At 35.2% G+C, this 15,595-nt stretch overlaps 1 protein-coding gene across 1 annotated transcript in view; it reads right to left on the reverse strand.

Moving 5' to 3' along the window:
* Window positions 1-1,330: 1,330 nt before the first annotated feature.
* Window positions 1,331-15,595, reverse strand: part of SGCD (sarcoglycan delta) — a 1,012,166-nt gene continuing 997,901 nt past the window's right edge. The window contains exon 8 of the mRNA XM_044230712.1: window positions 1,331-1,514. Within this exon, the coding sequence (XP_044086647.1) occupies window positions 1,355-1,514 (160 nt within the window). The 3' untranslated portion in view covers window positions 1,331-1,354. The remainder of the gene's footprint in view (window positions 1,515-15,595) is intronic.

Here is a 15,595-nt window from a genome sequence, read left to right on the forward strand (position 1 = left end):
TCAAGAATGATATGTGCACTTTATCTGCAGCAAGAAAGACTTAGGTTAGACGCACTGGAGAACTTGACAAGAATTTTTTAAGATTAGAATGTGTTCTTAGCAGAGGTTATGTGATCATTTAAAAATCCTATTATTGGGGCACCTGGGTGGCTTAGTGGGTTAAAGCCTCTGCCTTTGGCTCAAGGTCATGATCTCAGGGTCCTGGGATCTAGCCCCGCATGGGGCTCTCTGCTCGGCAGGGAGCCTGCTTCCCTACCCCCTTTATCTCTCTGCCTGCCTCTCTGCCTACTTGTGATCTCTTTCTGTTAAATAAAGTCCTGAAGAGTGTATTTCACACGTGAGTGTGTGTGGAAACCTTGGAGATCTTGTTAGCATAGGGATTGATTCAGGAGTTCTGTGAGGAGGTCTGAGATTCTGCCTGAGAGAAGCTCTGGTGTCCTCTCTCTCTGACAAATAAGAAAAAAAAAAAAAGGTAAACTCTGTGAAGGCTTCAACTGCCTTATCTAGTGCTGTTTTCCCAGGGACAAGCACAGTGCCCAGGGCACAGATGAGTGCTTGGTAAGTATTTACCGAATGATTTGTAATTTTTCATAGGTGATATTCTTATAAACCTATTCTAGGAATACACTTACATATGAAAAAGGCTAGGATCTTATCCCCTGAAAAATTTTCCATGATTAACACAAATCATACAGCAAAGTTCTGAGTGTCCTTCTTGGTTATTCTTTCTGTAGGTTTTCCTGCCCCTTTAAGAAACTGTAAAATTTCATTATTAAGATGTTCATGGTGCTCTACTACCTGTTGTGAATGTGATTGTCTTTCTGTCCCTTTCTCACACCAGCTGTCTCCCAGCCCTGGGGGCCCTATGCCTACTTAGTGGGCTTCTGGCATTTTTTTTTTTTTTTTCCTGAGCTCCTGCTGCAGCAGTTTCCATGGGGGCAGAAGTGAATGGAGGAGACCTGCGTCCAGAGGGAACATGCCCCCATAGCAAGTTCTTTCTACCCAGTCCTGGCTATAAGGAACAGACCTCCCTCGGCTCATTTCTTTTCACGTTGGTGAAATGGGAGTTGCCAGCATAGTACCAAATGATCACTCATTCCTTCACTCACTCCCTCTGTCATTCCTGTATTAAATGTTTATTGTGAGCCTACTATGTCCAGGTACTCCTGTCTGTGCCGGGTCACAGTAGTGAACAAGGGAGACAAGAATCCCTGCTCTCACGGAGCTTACATTCTAGTGGGGGGAAACCAATAGTCATCAGGATAAGGGTGTAAAATGTAAACTGGACCAGATAATGGTAGATGGTATGGACATAAAGCAATGACGGGAGGCCAGGAGGGCAGGAGGAGGAACTCTATCTGTGTAGGGGGCCATGGGGACTGGGAGCTGACCTGGAGGGCCTTCGCGTTCCATGGTGGACAGGGATGAGGGCCATAGCCAGACGAAGCCTCACAGTCTCAGGATGGAGTGGAGAAAAGGCAGTAAGTACTGGGTGGGAGAAATGGTTGAGGATCCTAGGCAAAAACAAATGAAGTCTCTATTGAGTGTATATTTTTTAATAGGCAAACACTTCTATTGGGTCAACATTTAAAATATACAAAAAGGTATTAATTTTAATGAAAAGCCTCCCAAACTTTATCCTCCTGGAGCTCAGTTCCCCTTCTTGGAAGCAAACTTTTTTTCTTTAAAGATTTTATTTATTTATTTGAGAGAGAATGACAGTGAGAGAGAGCATGAAAGGGAGAAGGTCAGAAGCAGAAGCAGACTCCCCATGGAGCTGGGAGCCTGATGCAGGACTCGATCCTGGGACTCCAGGATCATGACCTGATCCAAAGGAGTTGCTTAACCAACTGAGCCACCCAGGCACCTGGAAGCAAACTTTTTAAAATAGTTTCTTAATATATTCTTTCAAAGATATTTTATTCATACACATGCACATATGTATGTGTATATCTGTATGCATATCTATACAGATACTCATGAATGTGTCTATACTGTGTATATAGATGCACACCTAGGTATGTATATATGTATACATTATATATGTATGTCTGTATACTTAAATTTATACATATATTGGGGGGGAGTTCAAGACTTTTCAGGGAGCTCTCACTTCAAAAGGATTCTACCAGTTGCTAAGTATGTTTATATACTTATACAAATCAAATAAGGCTTTAGTAGTTTGCCTGTATTATTTCAGTTTTAGAGCTACCATGATCAATTAAGCCATACTAAAGAGTTCTCCAAGGAAAACCATTCTGACAGATGTTTCAGCCTTGCTCATTATGGTAACTATGCTCATCTTGTGACTAAATTGCATAGACTCTGGAGGCCAAAACACTAGAATCAAATCTTAGTTGGGTATGTGTATTAACTTCCTATTGCTGCTGTAACAAATTATCACAGACTTAGTGACTTAAAACACAATTCTGTTATCTTATAAGTATGGAGGTGAGGAATCTGCAAAGGTTTTCAGTGGGCTGAAATCCAGGTGAGAGCAGGGCTGTGCTCTTTCCAGAGGCCTTAAAAAAAAATCTATTTCCTTGTCTTTTCCACTTTCTAGAGATCACTTATATTCCTTGGCTCAAGGCCAGTCCATTCTCTTCAAAGCCAACAATGTACCAAACCTCTTTCTCTGACCTCTACTACCATGGTCACATCTCCTTTCTGATTCTGACCCATCTGCCTCCCTTTTGTAAGGACCCTTTTGATAGCATTTGGCCTACAGGTAATCCAGGATGATCTCCCCATCTCAAAATCCTTAACACATCTTCAAGGTCCCTTTAGCTATGTAAAATAACATATCCACAGGTTCTGCATATTAGGATGGAGACATCTTTGGGGGGAGGGTGTCACTACTCTGCTCTTCACATGTAGACTTAGGAGTTAATTTCTGGGAGTATGTTCCCTTATCTACAAAGTCTTCATAAAAAGAATATTTGGAGGAATCAAAGTAAACAATGTATCTAATGTTCTTGGCTCATAACCAGGACCAACAACATCTTACATAGCTCTGGTTTATTAGCTATGTGATCTTAGTGACACCATTTACCTCTTGGAGTCTCTGTGTCCTCCTCTATAACATGGGGGAAAGAATATCAACCATCAAGTTTTATTCATATGAATATCCATTTAATTCAGTGTAGTTCATTAAAGGACCATCAATTTCTTTGAATTGCAGTGATACCTTTGTCATAAATCAAGTGGCCAAAATGAGTGGGTCTGTTTAAAAATTCTTTTCTTTCTTTGATTTGCATGTATATTCTTGTGCCAACTCCACATTGTTTTAATTAGGAAATTTTAAATAAATTTTGGTACCTTGTAGTGTAAGGTAAGTATAAATTTTTCAACTTTGTTCTTTTTTCTTTGAGTTGAGCTTGGACCTTTGCATTTGTGCACGTGCACAGGCGCGCACACACACACACACACACTTTAGCATCTGTCAATTTTCAAAAATATCACTGGCATTTTGATAGGGATTTCATTGAGTCTAGATAAATTTGAGGGAAAGTATTATATCTACATTTAAACTTGAAATCCAGGAATATGCTGTATCCTCTCATTTACATCTTCTGAAGTTTTTCTTAGTAATATTTATAGTTTTCTCTGTAAAAGATTTGCATATCTGTTCAAGTTTCCCCTAAATAATGATATTTTCTGATGGTGTTATAAATAGTGTATAATTATCTACTTACATTTTAACTTATTGTTTTTGGCTTGTATGAAAACTATAATTGAATTTTATATAGTGACCACATATTCAGTGATCTTGCTAAATCCACTTAGTAATTCTATTAGTGTATAGACTCTCTTGTATTTTCCATATACACAGCTATGATGTTTGGCATAATAATAATTTTAGTTCTCCATTTCTAAATCCCATGCTATTTATTCTTCTCTATGCCTTGTTCTGTTAGTCAGGACTTCCATACAATGTTTAATAGAAGAGGTCATAGCCAGTATCCTTGTACCTTTCTATATAGCAGGGAGATTCTTCCAGAATTTTGTCATTAATTAAGATAGTAGATGTAAGAATCAATGAAACAAGATGGGATTGAGAGGGAGACAAACCATAAGTGACTCTTAATCTCACAAAACAAACTGAGGGTTGCTGGGAGGAGGGGGGTTAGGAGAAGGGGGGTGGGGTTATGGACATTGGGGAGGGTAGGTGCTTTGGTGAGTGCTGTGAAGTGTGTAAACCTGGCTATTGACAGACCTGTACCCCTGGGGATAAAAATATATGTTTATAAAAATAAAAAAATTAAAAAAAAAGATAGTAGATATAATACCAGTTCAAGAAAGTTGCCTTTTATTAGTTTGAAAAAGTTTTTTTTTTTTTTTAATGATGAATGGGTATTGAATTTTATCAAAAGCTTTGCTCAGCTATTGAGTTGGTCAGGTTTTTTTTTTTCTGTTAATGTGGCCATTATTACGATTAGTTGTCAAATGTTAAACCAAAGTTATACTCCTGGAATAAATATAACTTAGTCATGATGTATTATCTTCTATATACTTACCAGTAAATATGATTTTGCAAATATTTTGTTAAGGTTTCTACGACTAAAAACTTAAACATGATAGAGATTGCCCTTATATTTTGGCATGACTTTATAAAACCAGTATAAAAGTATTTCCCTTTTTTCATTTCCTGGTTCAATTTGTGTGGTGTTATTTTTCTTTTCTTTTTTTTTTTTTTAAATTAAAAGAGTTTATTTGAGAGAGAGAGAGAGAGAATGAGAACAAGTGGCAGGGGAGTAGGGGGGGAAGACAGAGGGAGAGGGAGAAGAAGACTCCCTTTTGCAGGGCTTGATCTCACGACCCTGAGATCGTGATCAGACCTGAAATCAGGAGTTGGCTGCTTAGCTGACTGAGCTACCCAGGTGCCCCTAGAAAGTTCCTTTATACTCCTTCCCAATGGATATTCATAACCCCCACTCCCAAAGTAACCACTGATCTGATATATATATCATAGTCGGTTAGTTGCATCTGTTCTTGGACTTCATACAAGCAGAATCATACAGTACATACATTGTGTTTGGTTTCTTTAGCTGAATGTGTTTGATGTCACCTGTGTTATGTCTGTTGGTAGTGTACTTTATTTTTATTGCATTATGATATTCCATTAAATGAATTCACCACAATTTTTAATCCATTTTTGTGTTAATGGACCAATCCTTTCTTATTTTAAGCTATTAGGAATAAAATAGCTATGAACCTTCTTATACAAGTATTTTTTGTAGACATATGGATTCATTTCTTTTTGGTATATATGTAGGCATGGAATTGGTAAGCCATAGGGTAAATACATATGTAACATCATGAGAAACTTCCAAGCATTTGTCAAAAGTAGTTGAACCATTTTTCATCCTACCAGTAATGTACAGTGTTTATAGCTACTCTACACTCCCTCCACTGTTTGCTTTTGTCAGCCTTTTTAACGTCAGCCTTAGTACTAGTGAGTATGTAATGATATCTCTTAGTTGTTTCAATTTAAATTTCCCTGTTGAGTTACCTGTTGGGAATCCTTCTTGTAATTTTGGCCTTTTGAATACCTTGTATCAAAAGGTGACTTATCAAGTCATTTACTCATTTCACAAAAGCTGGGCTATTTACCTTTTCTTAGTGATTTGTAAGAATTGTGGCACATTGTAGATATGAGTCTGTTGTATCTCTGTATGATAGTTTCTTCTTGTCTGTAGTTTGCCATTTTAAAGATAAAGATATCTTTTGATGGCTGAAGATTGAAGTTTTTTTTCTTTCTTTTTTCAAAGTGTGGTTGATGTAAAATGTTATATTGGTTTCAGGTATACAATGCAGTGATTCAACAATCCTGATTAGGCAATGCTCAGCATAATAAATGTATTTACCATCTGTCACCATGCAAAATTATTACAGTATTATTGGCTATATTCCCTATGCTGTACTTTTCATCTCCATGACTTATTTATTTTATAAATGGAAGTTTATACCTCTTAGTCCCCTTCACCTATTTTGTTTATCCCTTCATTCCCCTCTGGCAACTGCCAGGTTATTCTCTGTATTTGTGAGTATTTCTGTTTGTTTGCTCATTTGTCTTTTTTTTTTTTTTTTTTTTAGATTCCACATAAGTGAAATGGTATGGTAGTTGTCTGTCTTTGTCTGACTTATTTCACTTTGCATAGTACATCTAAATCCATCCATGTTGTTACAAATGGCAAAATCTCATTCTTTTCTTATGGCTGAGTAATATTTTATTATATATATACCACATCTTTATCCATTTATCTATCAGTGTACACTTAGATTGCTTCCATATCTTGGCTATTATAAATAATGCTGCATTAAACATAAGCATTCATACCTTTTCAAATTAATGGTTTTGCTTTCTTTGGTAAATAATCAGCTGTGGAATTATTAGGTCTTACAGTATTTCTATTTTTAACATTTTGACGAATCTCCATACTATTTACTGTAGTGGCTGCACCAATTTACAGTCCCAGTGACAGTGCATGAGAGTTCCTTTTTCTCCACATGGTCATCAACACTTATTTTTTCTCTTTTTGATCTTAGCCATTCTGACAAGTGTGGGGATGATATCTCATTGTGGTTTCGATTTCGATTTACATATCCTTGATGATTGGTACACCTTTTCATGTGTGTCTGGTGGCCATCTGTATGTCTTCTTTGGAAAAATGTCCATTCAGGTCCTCTAACTATTTTTAAATCAGATTATTTGGGTTTTTTTCATGTTTAGTTGCAGGAGTTCTTTACATACTTTGGATATTAACCCCTGATTAGCTCTATCATGGGCCTATGTTTTCTTCCAGTTAGGAGGTTGTTTTTTCATTTTGTTGATGGTTTTCTTTGTTGTGCAAAAGCTTTTTGGCTTGATATAATCTCAATAGTTCATTTTTGCTTTTATTTCCATTGTCTGAGGAGCCCTACCCAGAAAAATGTTGCAAAGGGCAATGTCTAGGAGATGAGTGCATATGTTTCCTTTTAGGAATTTTAAAGGATCTTAGTTTTAAGGAAGTGATTTTTTTTTAAAGATTATGATTTGTATTCTTTGTGTATTATTTAAGAAATTTACTTCAGTAAATGAAGACATTCCAAGTTTTATTTTAGAGGCTTTATAGGTTTCTTTAAATTCACAAGCTACTTCAAATTAACTTTTATGTACAGTATAAAGTAGAGGTCAATGTTCTTTTTTTTCCTCAGATGTTTAACATCATTTATTGAATAGACCTTCTTTTCTCAGTTGAATTGCTTTGCAAAATAAAGCAGCCATTTGTGTATAAATCTACTTCCGCACTCTATAGTCTGTCCTACTGATCTAGTTGTCTATTATTGTTCCCATTACCACACTGTCACACTGTCTTAATGGCTATAACATTATAGAAGCTCTTGAAATTTAGTCGTGTATGTTTACATTTGTTTTTCCTTAAGGTTTTTATAGCTAGGCTAGATCTTCCATATTTTGTACAAAGTTTAGTACTACCTTATCAATTTTTGCAAAAAAAAGCCTGTTTGGATTTTGGTAGGGATTACATTGAACTTAATAGATTCATTTTGGGTGCAAGGTAATTGACAACTCAAAGAGTCTTCATGTGGAGTATATTTTTATCTAAATGGATTTCTCAAGTTTAAACTAACCTTTCATTTCTGGACTAAAGCCCATTTGGTTATAATATATTGCTCCTTTTCATATATTGCTCTGTTTGATTTGTTGGTATGTTTTAGACATTTTCTAACTCTATTCATTTTTTTTCTTATAAAATCTTTGTTGAATGTTGGTATTAGGATAATCTGGTGCCATGAAATGAGTAGGAAGCTGTTTCTTTGGTCTGTTATCTCTGAAAGACTTTGTGGGAGATTGGTGGTGGTATTTGTATATTTGAGTGTTTGGTAGAAATCACTATTGAAGCCATATGGTCAATAATTTACTTTGTGGAGAGGTTTTAAATTATAGAGAAGTGAGTTGGGGGAATCGGAGGGGGAGATGAACCATGAGAGACTGTGGACTCTGAGAAACAAACTGAGGGTTTTGGAGGGGAGGGGTGTGGGAGGTTGGGTAAGCCTGGTGGTGGGTATTATGGAGGGCACATAAAAAAAATAAAAAGTAAAAAAAAAAAAAAGACAAATCCTAATTCTTTAACCAATGCTAAAATATTTCACTTTTCTTTATTTTTATTTTTCTGTTTCAGTTTTGGAAAGATGTGTTTTCAAGCAGTTTGTTTATTATCTCAGTGGACACATTTATTGATATAAAATTATTCATAACATTCTTATTATTTTTTATATCTGAGATGATGTTCCTTTTTCATTCCTGATAGTTGTAGTTTTTATATTTTTTTCTTGATTAGTTTTGCAAAAAAGTTTATTTTAAAAATTTCTCAACTAATTTTTTGGTTTGTTGATTTTCTTTCATTGATTTCTGATTCATTTCCACTCCCCATTTTATTTTTAGTTTTTGGAGAAGGAAGCTTAAATAATTGGTTTTAAAGATTTTGCAATATATACATTTAAAGTTAGAAGATTTTCTCTAAACTCTTCTTTAGTTCCATTCCATAAATTTTGCCATACTGAATTTTCATTGATTTTTTTCTTCAAATTATTTTCAATTTTTAACTACTGGATTATTAGAAAATACATTATTTAACTGTCAAGGATTTGGAGATTTTTAAATTGTCTTTATAATTGACTTCTTTTTAAAAAATATTTATTTTTAAAATTTATTTTCAGTGTTCCAGAACTCATTGTTTATGCACCACACCCAGTGCTCCATGCAATCCGTGCCCTCTATAATATCCACCACCTGGTACCCCGACCTCCCACCTCCCCGCCCCTTCAAAACCCTCAGATTGTTTTTCAGAGTCCACAGTCTCTCATGGTTCATCTCCCCCTCCAATTTTCCCCAGGTCCCTTCTCCTCTCCATCTCCTCATGTTCTACATGTTATTTCTTATGCTCCACTAATAAGTGAAACCATCTGATAATTGACTCTCTGCTTGACTTACTTCACTCAGCATAATCTCTTCCAGTCCCGTCCATGTTGATAAAAAAGTTGGGTATTTATCCTTTCTAATGGAGGTGTAATACTCCATAGTATATATGAACCACATCTCCTTATCCATTCAGCTGTTGAAGGGCATCCTGGTTCTTTCCACAGTTTGGTGACCATGGCCATTGCTGTTATGAACATTGGGGTACTAATGGCCCTGCTTTTCACTACATCTGTATCTTTGTGGTAAATTGCACTACCCAGTAGTGCAATTTCAGGGTCATAGGGCAGCTCTATTTTTAATTTTTTAAGGAATCTCCACGCTGTTTTCCAAAGTGGCTGCACCAAATTGCATTCCCACCAACAGTGTGAGAGGGTTCCCCTTTCTCCACTTCCTCTCCAACACACGTTGCTTACTGTCTTGTTACTTTTGGCCATTCTAACTGGTGTAAGGTGGTATCTCAATGTGGTCTTGATTTGAATCTCCCTGAGGACTAGTGATGATGAACATTTTTTCATGTGTCTGTTAGCCATTTGTATGTCTTTATTGGAGAAGTGTCTGTTCATGTCTTCTGCCCATTTTTTGATATGATTGTCTGTTTTGTGTATGTTGAGTTTGAGGAGTTCTTTATAGATCCTGGATATCAGCCTTTTGTCTGTACAGTCATTTGTGAATATCTTCTCCCATTCCATGGGTTGTCTCTTTGTTTTGTTGACAATTTCCTTTGCTGTGCAGAAGCTTTTGATCTTGATGAAGTCCCAGAAATTCATTTTCGCTTTTGTTTCCTTTGCCTTTGGAGACATGTCTTAAAAGAATTTGCCATGGCCGATGTCAAAGAGGTAGTACTGCCTATATCTCCTCTAGGATTTTGATAGATCCCTTCTTCATGTTGAGGTCTTTTATCCATTTCAAGTTTATCTTTGTGTATGGTGGAAGAGAATGGCTGAGTTTCATTCTACAACTAGCTGTCCAATTTTTCCAGCACCATTTATTGAAGAGACTGTCTTTTTTCCACTGTATATTTTTTCCTGCTTTGTTGAAGATTATTTGACCATAGAGTTGAAGGTCCATATCTGGGCTCTCTACTCTGTTCCACTGGTCTATGTATCCGTTTTTATGCCAGTACCATGCTGTTTTGATGATTACAGCTTTGTAGTAAAGCTTGAAATTGGGCAACGTGATGCCCCCAGTTTTGTTTTTCTTTTTCAACATTTCCTTAGCAATTCAGGGTCTTTTCTGATTCCATACAAATTTTAAGATTGTTTGCTCCAGCTCTTTGAAAAATGCTGGTGGAATGGTATTGAAAGTATCGATTGCTCTAGGCAGTACAGACATTTTAACAATGTTTATTCTTCCAATCAATGAGCATGGAATGGTCTTCCATCTTTTTGTGTCTTCAATTTCCTTATCCATGAGTGTTCTGTAGTTCCTCGAGTATGGATCCTTTACCTCTTTGGTTAGGTTTATTCCCAGGTATCTTATGGTTCTTGGTGTTATAGTAAATGGAATCGATTCTCTAATTTCCCTTTCTGTATTTTCGTTGTTAGTGTATAAGAAAGCAACTGATTTCTGTACATTGATTTTGTATCCTGCCACATTACTGAATTGGTGTATGAGTTCTAATAGTTTTGGGGTGGAGTCTTTTGGGTTTCTGGCTCAATTCAGTTATGTGCAGAGAGCTTCTTTTTGGTTTCACTGCCTTTAAACTTTTGAGAACTGTTTTACAAAGTAGCTCATGGTCTATTTTGGAGGATGTTCCACATGCACTTGAAAAGATGGTGTATTCAATGATTGTTTGTCATATTTAATACATATCAAAAAGGTCAAATTGGTTAAGGGATTGTGCAAAATCTTTGCCAATACCAAAAGTTACTGAATAATTTTGTTCTATTGATTACTGCTAGTTCTATGAATTACTGAGAGAGGTTAATACTCCAACTATAACTGTAACTTTGTCTGTCGATAATCTATAGATTACTTTTGTCAAATCTAGCTTTAATTTTTGCCTCACGTATTCTGAAGTGATGCTGTTAATTGCATTCACATTTGTAATGGCATCCTCCATTAACCAACCATTTCATAATACTCCTTGTCTCGACATCTACGTTTTCTGATATTTATACAGCCACACAAACTTTATGGTTACAGTGTGTCCAGTATATATATTTTTCAAACTTTCTGCTTTCAACCTATCTGTGCACTTATATATGTGTGTCTCTTCTAAAACTATAGTTGTGTTTTGTTTTTGCAGTCTGTCTGGAAAAATTGGCTACCAGATTGTCTGACAATCTGTCTTATTATAAACCACTTTATGCCAATAGATGGAGTATTTGTCCATAAAAATTGAATGTAATCATTGATATATTTGTTTTTATGTCTAGTGGATAATTACTTTTTATTTGTCCCACCTTTGTTTTTCTCTATACTTACCTTCTTTTTGATTAATCATTTGTATTTTAATCATCCCATCTTAAGCTATAACATCATGGTTATTTTTGTTGTTGCTTGCTTTTTTTTTAGATTTTACTTATTTATTTGACAGAAAGAGAGATCACAGGTTGGCAGAGAGAGAGGGAAAACAGGCTCCCCGCTGAGCAGGGAGCCTGAGGCAGGGCTCAATCCTAGAACCCTGGAATCATAACCTGAGCCGAAGGCAAAGTCTTAACCCACTGAGCTACCAGGCATCCCTGTTTCTTTTTTTTTTTTTTAATGGTTACTTGAGTAAGCATTTAGTACTTTGGCTTTCTCAATCTCAACACTATTGACATTTGGGGACAGATAATTTTTTGTTTTGGGGTTCTTCTATGCATCATAGGCTGTTTAGCAGCATGCTTGGTTTCTTCCCACTAGAGGACAGTAGTAATTCCCATCCCCCACCTATGTCTTTGCCCACCCACTCCTCCAACCCCCTCCCCTGACCCCACCAACCTTACCCACCACCCTCCAGCCCCAGTTGAGACAACAAACAAATTTTTCCCTTTGGAGGAAAAATTACCAAAGGTGAGAATCATGGCCCAAGTGATTAGTATATACATCTTCAATTTATTACTCCAACCTATCAAGATAATTGAACTAGTTTTTTGTTTTTTTTTAACTATATCAGGAGCAATGTAAAAACTTTCTGAGTGTGATTCCATTTATTCTCTCTTCTGGCTCATTATGCTATTAATATCCTATATTTTATTTCTGTATGTATTATGAACCCCCCAATGTATTGTTCTTAGTGTGCCTTTTAATAGCCAATGATATTATTTAACTTTAAAAAATATTTGTTTATTTTATGCACAGATTTGATGGTTTTGGTGTTCATTTCTTCCTGCAGGTCTCATGCCATCATCGTAGGTTATTCCCTTTCAGCCTGAAAAGCTGGTGGCATACTGTCTCAGCTTTTGTTTGTTTAAAAAATGTCTTCATATTGACTTCATTTTCTGAATTCTAAATTTTTTCTTTTAGCAGTTTAAAATGATCAGTTCTATTGTCTTTTGTCTTCCATTGTTTTCTTTTTATAAAAGATTTTATTGATTTATTTCACAGAGAGAGACACAGTAAGAGAGGGAACACAAGCACAGGGAGTGGGAGAGGGAGAAGCAGGCCTCCCGCAGAGCAGGGAGCCTGATGTGGGGCTGAATCCCAGGACCCTGGGATCATGATTGGGATCATGACCTGAGCTGAAGGCACATGCTTAACTACCGAACCACCCAGGGACACCCCCCACCAACTGTTTCCTGATACAAAGTCAGCTACCATTTTATTGTTGTTTTCCTGATTATAATCTATTTCCTTTGTCTTCATTCAAGAATTTATTTCATGTTTGTAAAACTTGTAAAACTTCATCCTTCACCATTGGTTTTTAACCACTTTGACTGTGATGACCTGGATGAAATAACTGGTATTTTTTTCTCTGCTGCCTCCATTCTGTTCTAGGTCTATTAAGTAAATTCTCAGTTTTGTAGTTTGTAACTTATCAGTTTTAGAATTTCCACTTGGTACTATTTTAGAGTTTGTATTTTTCTCTTAAAACTCTCATTCTTTGTAACCATTTTATCATTTCCTCTTAAGTATTTTAATAGTTATTTTAAGGTCTTTACTAATTCGAGTATCTGATCCATTTGTGAATTTGCTTCTACTGACAGTTTTTTCTCTTACTTAGGAGTCCTTTCATTCCATTTCTTCATTTGTCTCATAACTTTTTATTGCATATCAGAAATTGTGTAAAGAAAAAGCTGTGGCTGCTGGAGTAGACATTATCTTCTACAAGAGAAAGCAGTACTTCCTCTGTCAGTAAATGAGAGAGAGAGATCATTGTTTATATCCAATCAGGATTTGAGCTGATCTGTAGCTGGGTTAGAGCTTTTGTTTGGTTCACTTCACCTGTGTTTTCAAATGTCTTTAGAACTAACTTGTTCTGTCTTTGTATATACTACAAGCCACTCCGCTTAGTTAGGAGTTGGGGGATCTAAGCACTGTAAGACTACAGAATGTTCTCTCTGTTTTCCAGTTTGGCTTCCACACCTGTTCAGCACTTTTTGCAACCGTTCCATGGAGGAAATTTGGCAGACAGGATTATACTACGATCTGCTCACCTCTAAAGACCTTACACTCTTCTGTAATTTCTTTAGGCAACTTTGTGTCTGTAACTGTATAATATCCTAAATATGATGGGAGGATGTGGGAATTCAGTAATCTTTCTAATTTATATGATAATAGTCATCCCTTAAGAACTTCTACATCTTATGTGAAAGCTGGAAGTTATTACACATATCTCTAAAATCTGTAATGATATCCTTTTTAAATTCTTGATTTTTTTTTGTAATCCATCATGCTAGATGTTTATCAATTTCATTAATCTCTTGGAAAGTAATTTTTTTCTTTTTTATGTTTGCTATTTCATAATTTTTTTGCACTTATCTTTAATATTTAATTTGCTATCCTTTTTCTAGCTTCTTAGGAAGTGGTTACATAGTTGTTCAGCTTTTTTTCCTAAAATGTTTGTTTGACTCTAAGTTTCTCTGTAACCATGACTTTAGCTGTGTTCCACAAATTCTGATATCTATGTTTTCATAATTAGTTGAGAATATTTTCTAATTTGCCTTTGTAATCTCTTCTCTGACTCATAATCTAGAAAACACTTGCTTAATTTATAAATAATTGGGGATTTTTTAGTTATCTGGTAGTTACTAATCTCCAACTTAATTCTTCTGTGGTCAGAAGACACATTCTTGCTTCATGGCCCATTTTGATAAAGATACCATGTATGTTTGAAAAGACTGTGTGTTCTGCAGTTCTTTGTCATAGTGTTCTATATATAGCAATTAAGTCAAGTTAGTTTCTTGGGTTGTTCAAAAATATCTTATTTTTTCTTTTTCTGTTCTACCAATTACTGAGAGATATGAGTTGTTTTCAAGCCATAAGTTTTTAAATAGCATTGTGCATTTTTGTGTATTTTATATTTTTTAGTTTTTAAATTTTTTAATATATTTTTTATTTTATATTTCTTTATATTTTTGTTTCTCCTTGAGTTTGGTAAACTTATGACTTAATATATTTTGAGCCTACATTACTAGATGTATACATATTTATATTCCAGTCAAATTTATCTTCTGTTATTATAAGCTATATCTCTATTACTAATAATTCTTTTCTTACTATCTTACAATTTTATCTTAGTATACCATTACCAGCCTTATTTTGCCGGGTATATAACCTTTTATTTTTGCTCTTTCTGGTTCTTATATTTTGGTGTGTCTTTTGGAAGCAACGTGTCATTGAATTTTATTTGTTATTTCCTAATTTGACCGTGTTTATTTTTATTGAATGTTTAGACCATTTATGTCTCATGTCATTGGGTTTAAATCTATTACTTTACTATGTTTTCTGTTTGTCCCACTTATTTTTTTTCCCTGCAATTGTTGCTTTCTTTAAATTAGTAGTTTTTGTATATTATTCTCTTTTCCTTCTATTTTCTTATTAACCATAAATTCTTTATTTTCTTCTAGATGTTAGTTATCTTAGATATTACAACATGAATCTTTGACTTATTCTGACTTAAATTTTGCTTTTACTACTTCAAAGGTAAATAAAGCTTAAAATATTAATTCCATTTACCACTCTCCTACCTTTTGTGTTATTACTGTCATATATTAAAATTATGTGTGAAATACATTCTAGCATATGTGTCTGTGTATATATAAACCAAGCTTCTTTGTCATAGTTAGAAGTAGGACCCAGAAATTCTTGTTTGTTCTTAATAAAACATATGGATTAAAAAGAAGTCTATTCTCATGCATCTGGTGACCTTTTAGATATTTTCCCACAGATCCTATAAAGACTGTTGAGTTTCATTTCTATGGATTAAATGGCTAAAATTCTTCAGCTCATGTGACATAATCTCCTGACCCCTCACCATTCTGGTTCCCCATTTTTAAGTGGAGAGCACAAAGATTTTGACTCCTGGTTTTAGAGTCAAAAAAGGTTACTTTTAAATCCCAGGCCTGTCTCATTAATTGCATGACCATGACCAAGTTAATTAGAGTCTTTGATATTTCATTTGCAAGATAGAGAATACTACCGAATTTGCAGAGTCCTTATGGATGAAAAGAACACGTGGATTATAGT

This window comes from Neovison vison, chromosome 1 (genome assembly GCF_020171115.1).
Source record: "Neovison vison isolate M4711 chromosome 1, ASM_NN_V1, whole genome shotgun sequence".
NCBI classification, from domain to species: Eukaryota; Metazoa; Chordata; class Mammalia; order Carnivora; family Mustelidae; genus Neogale; species Neogale vison.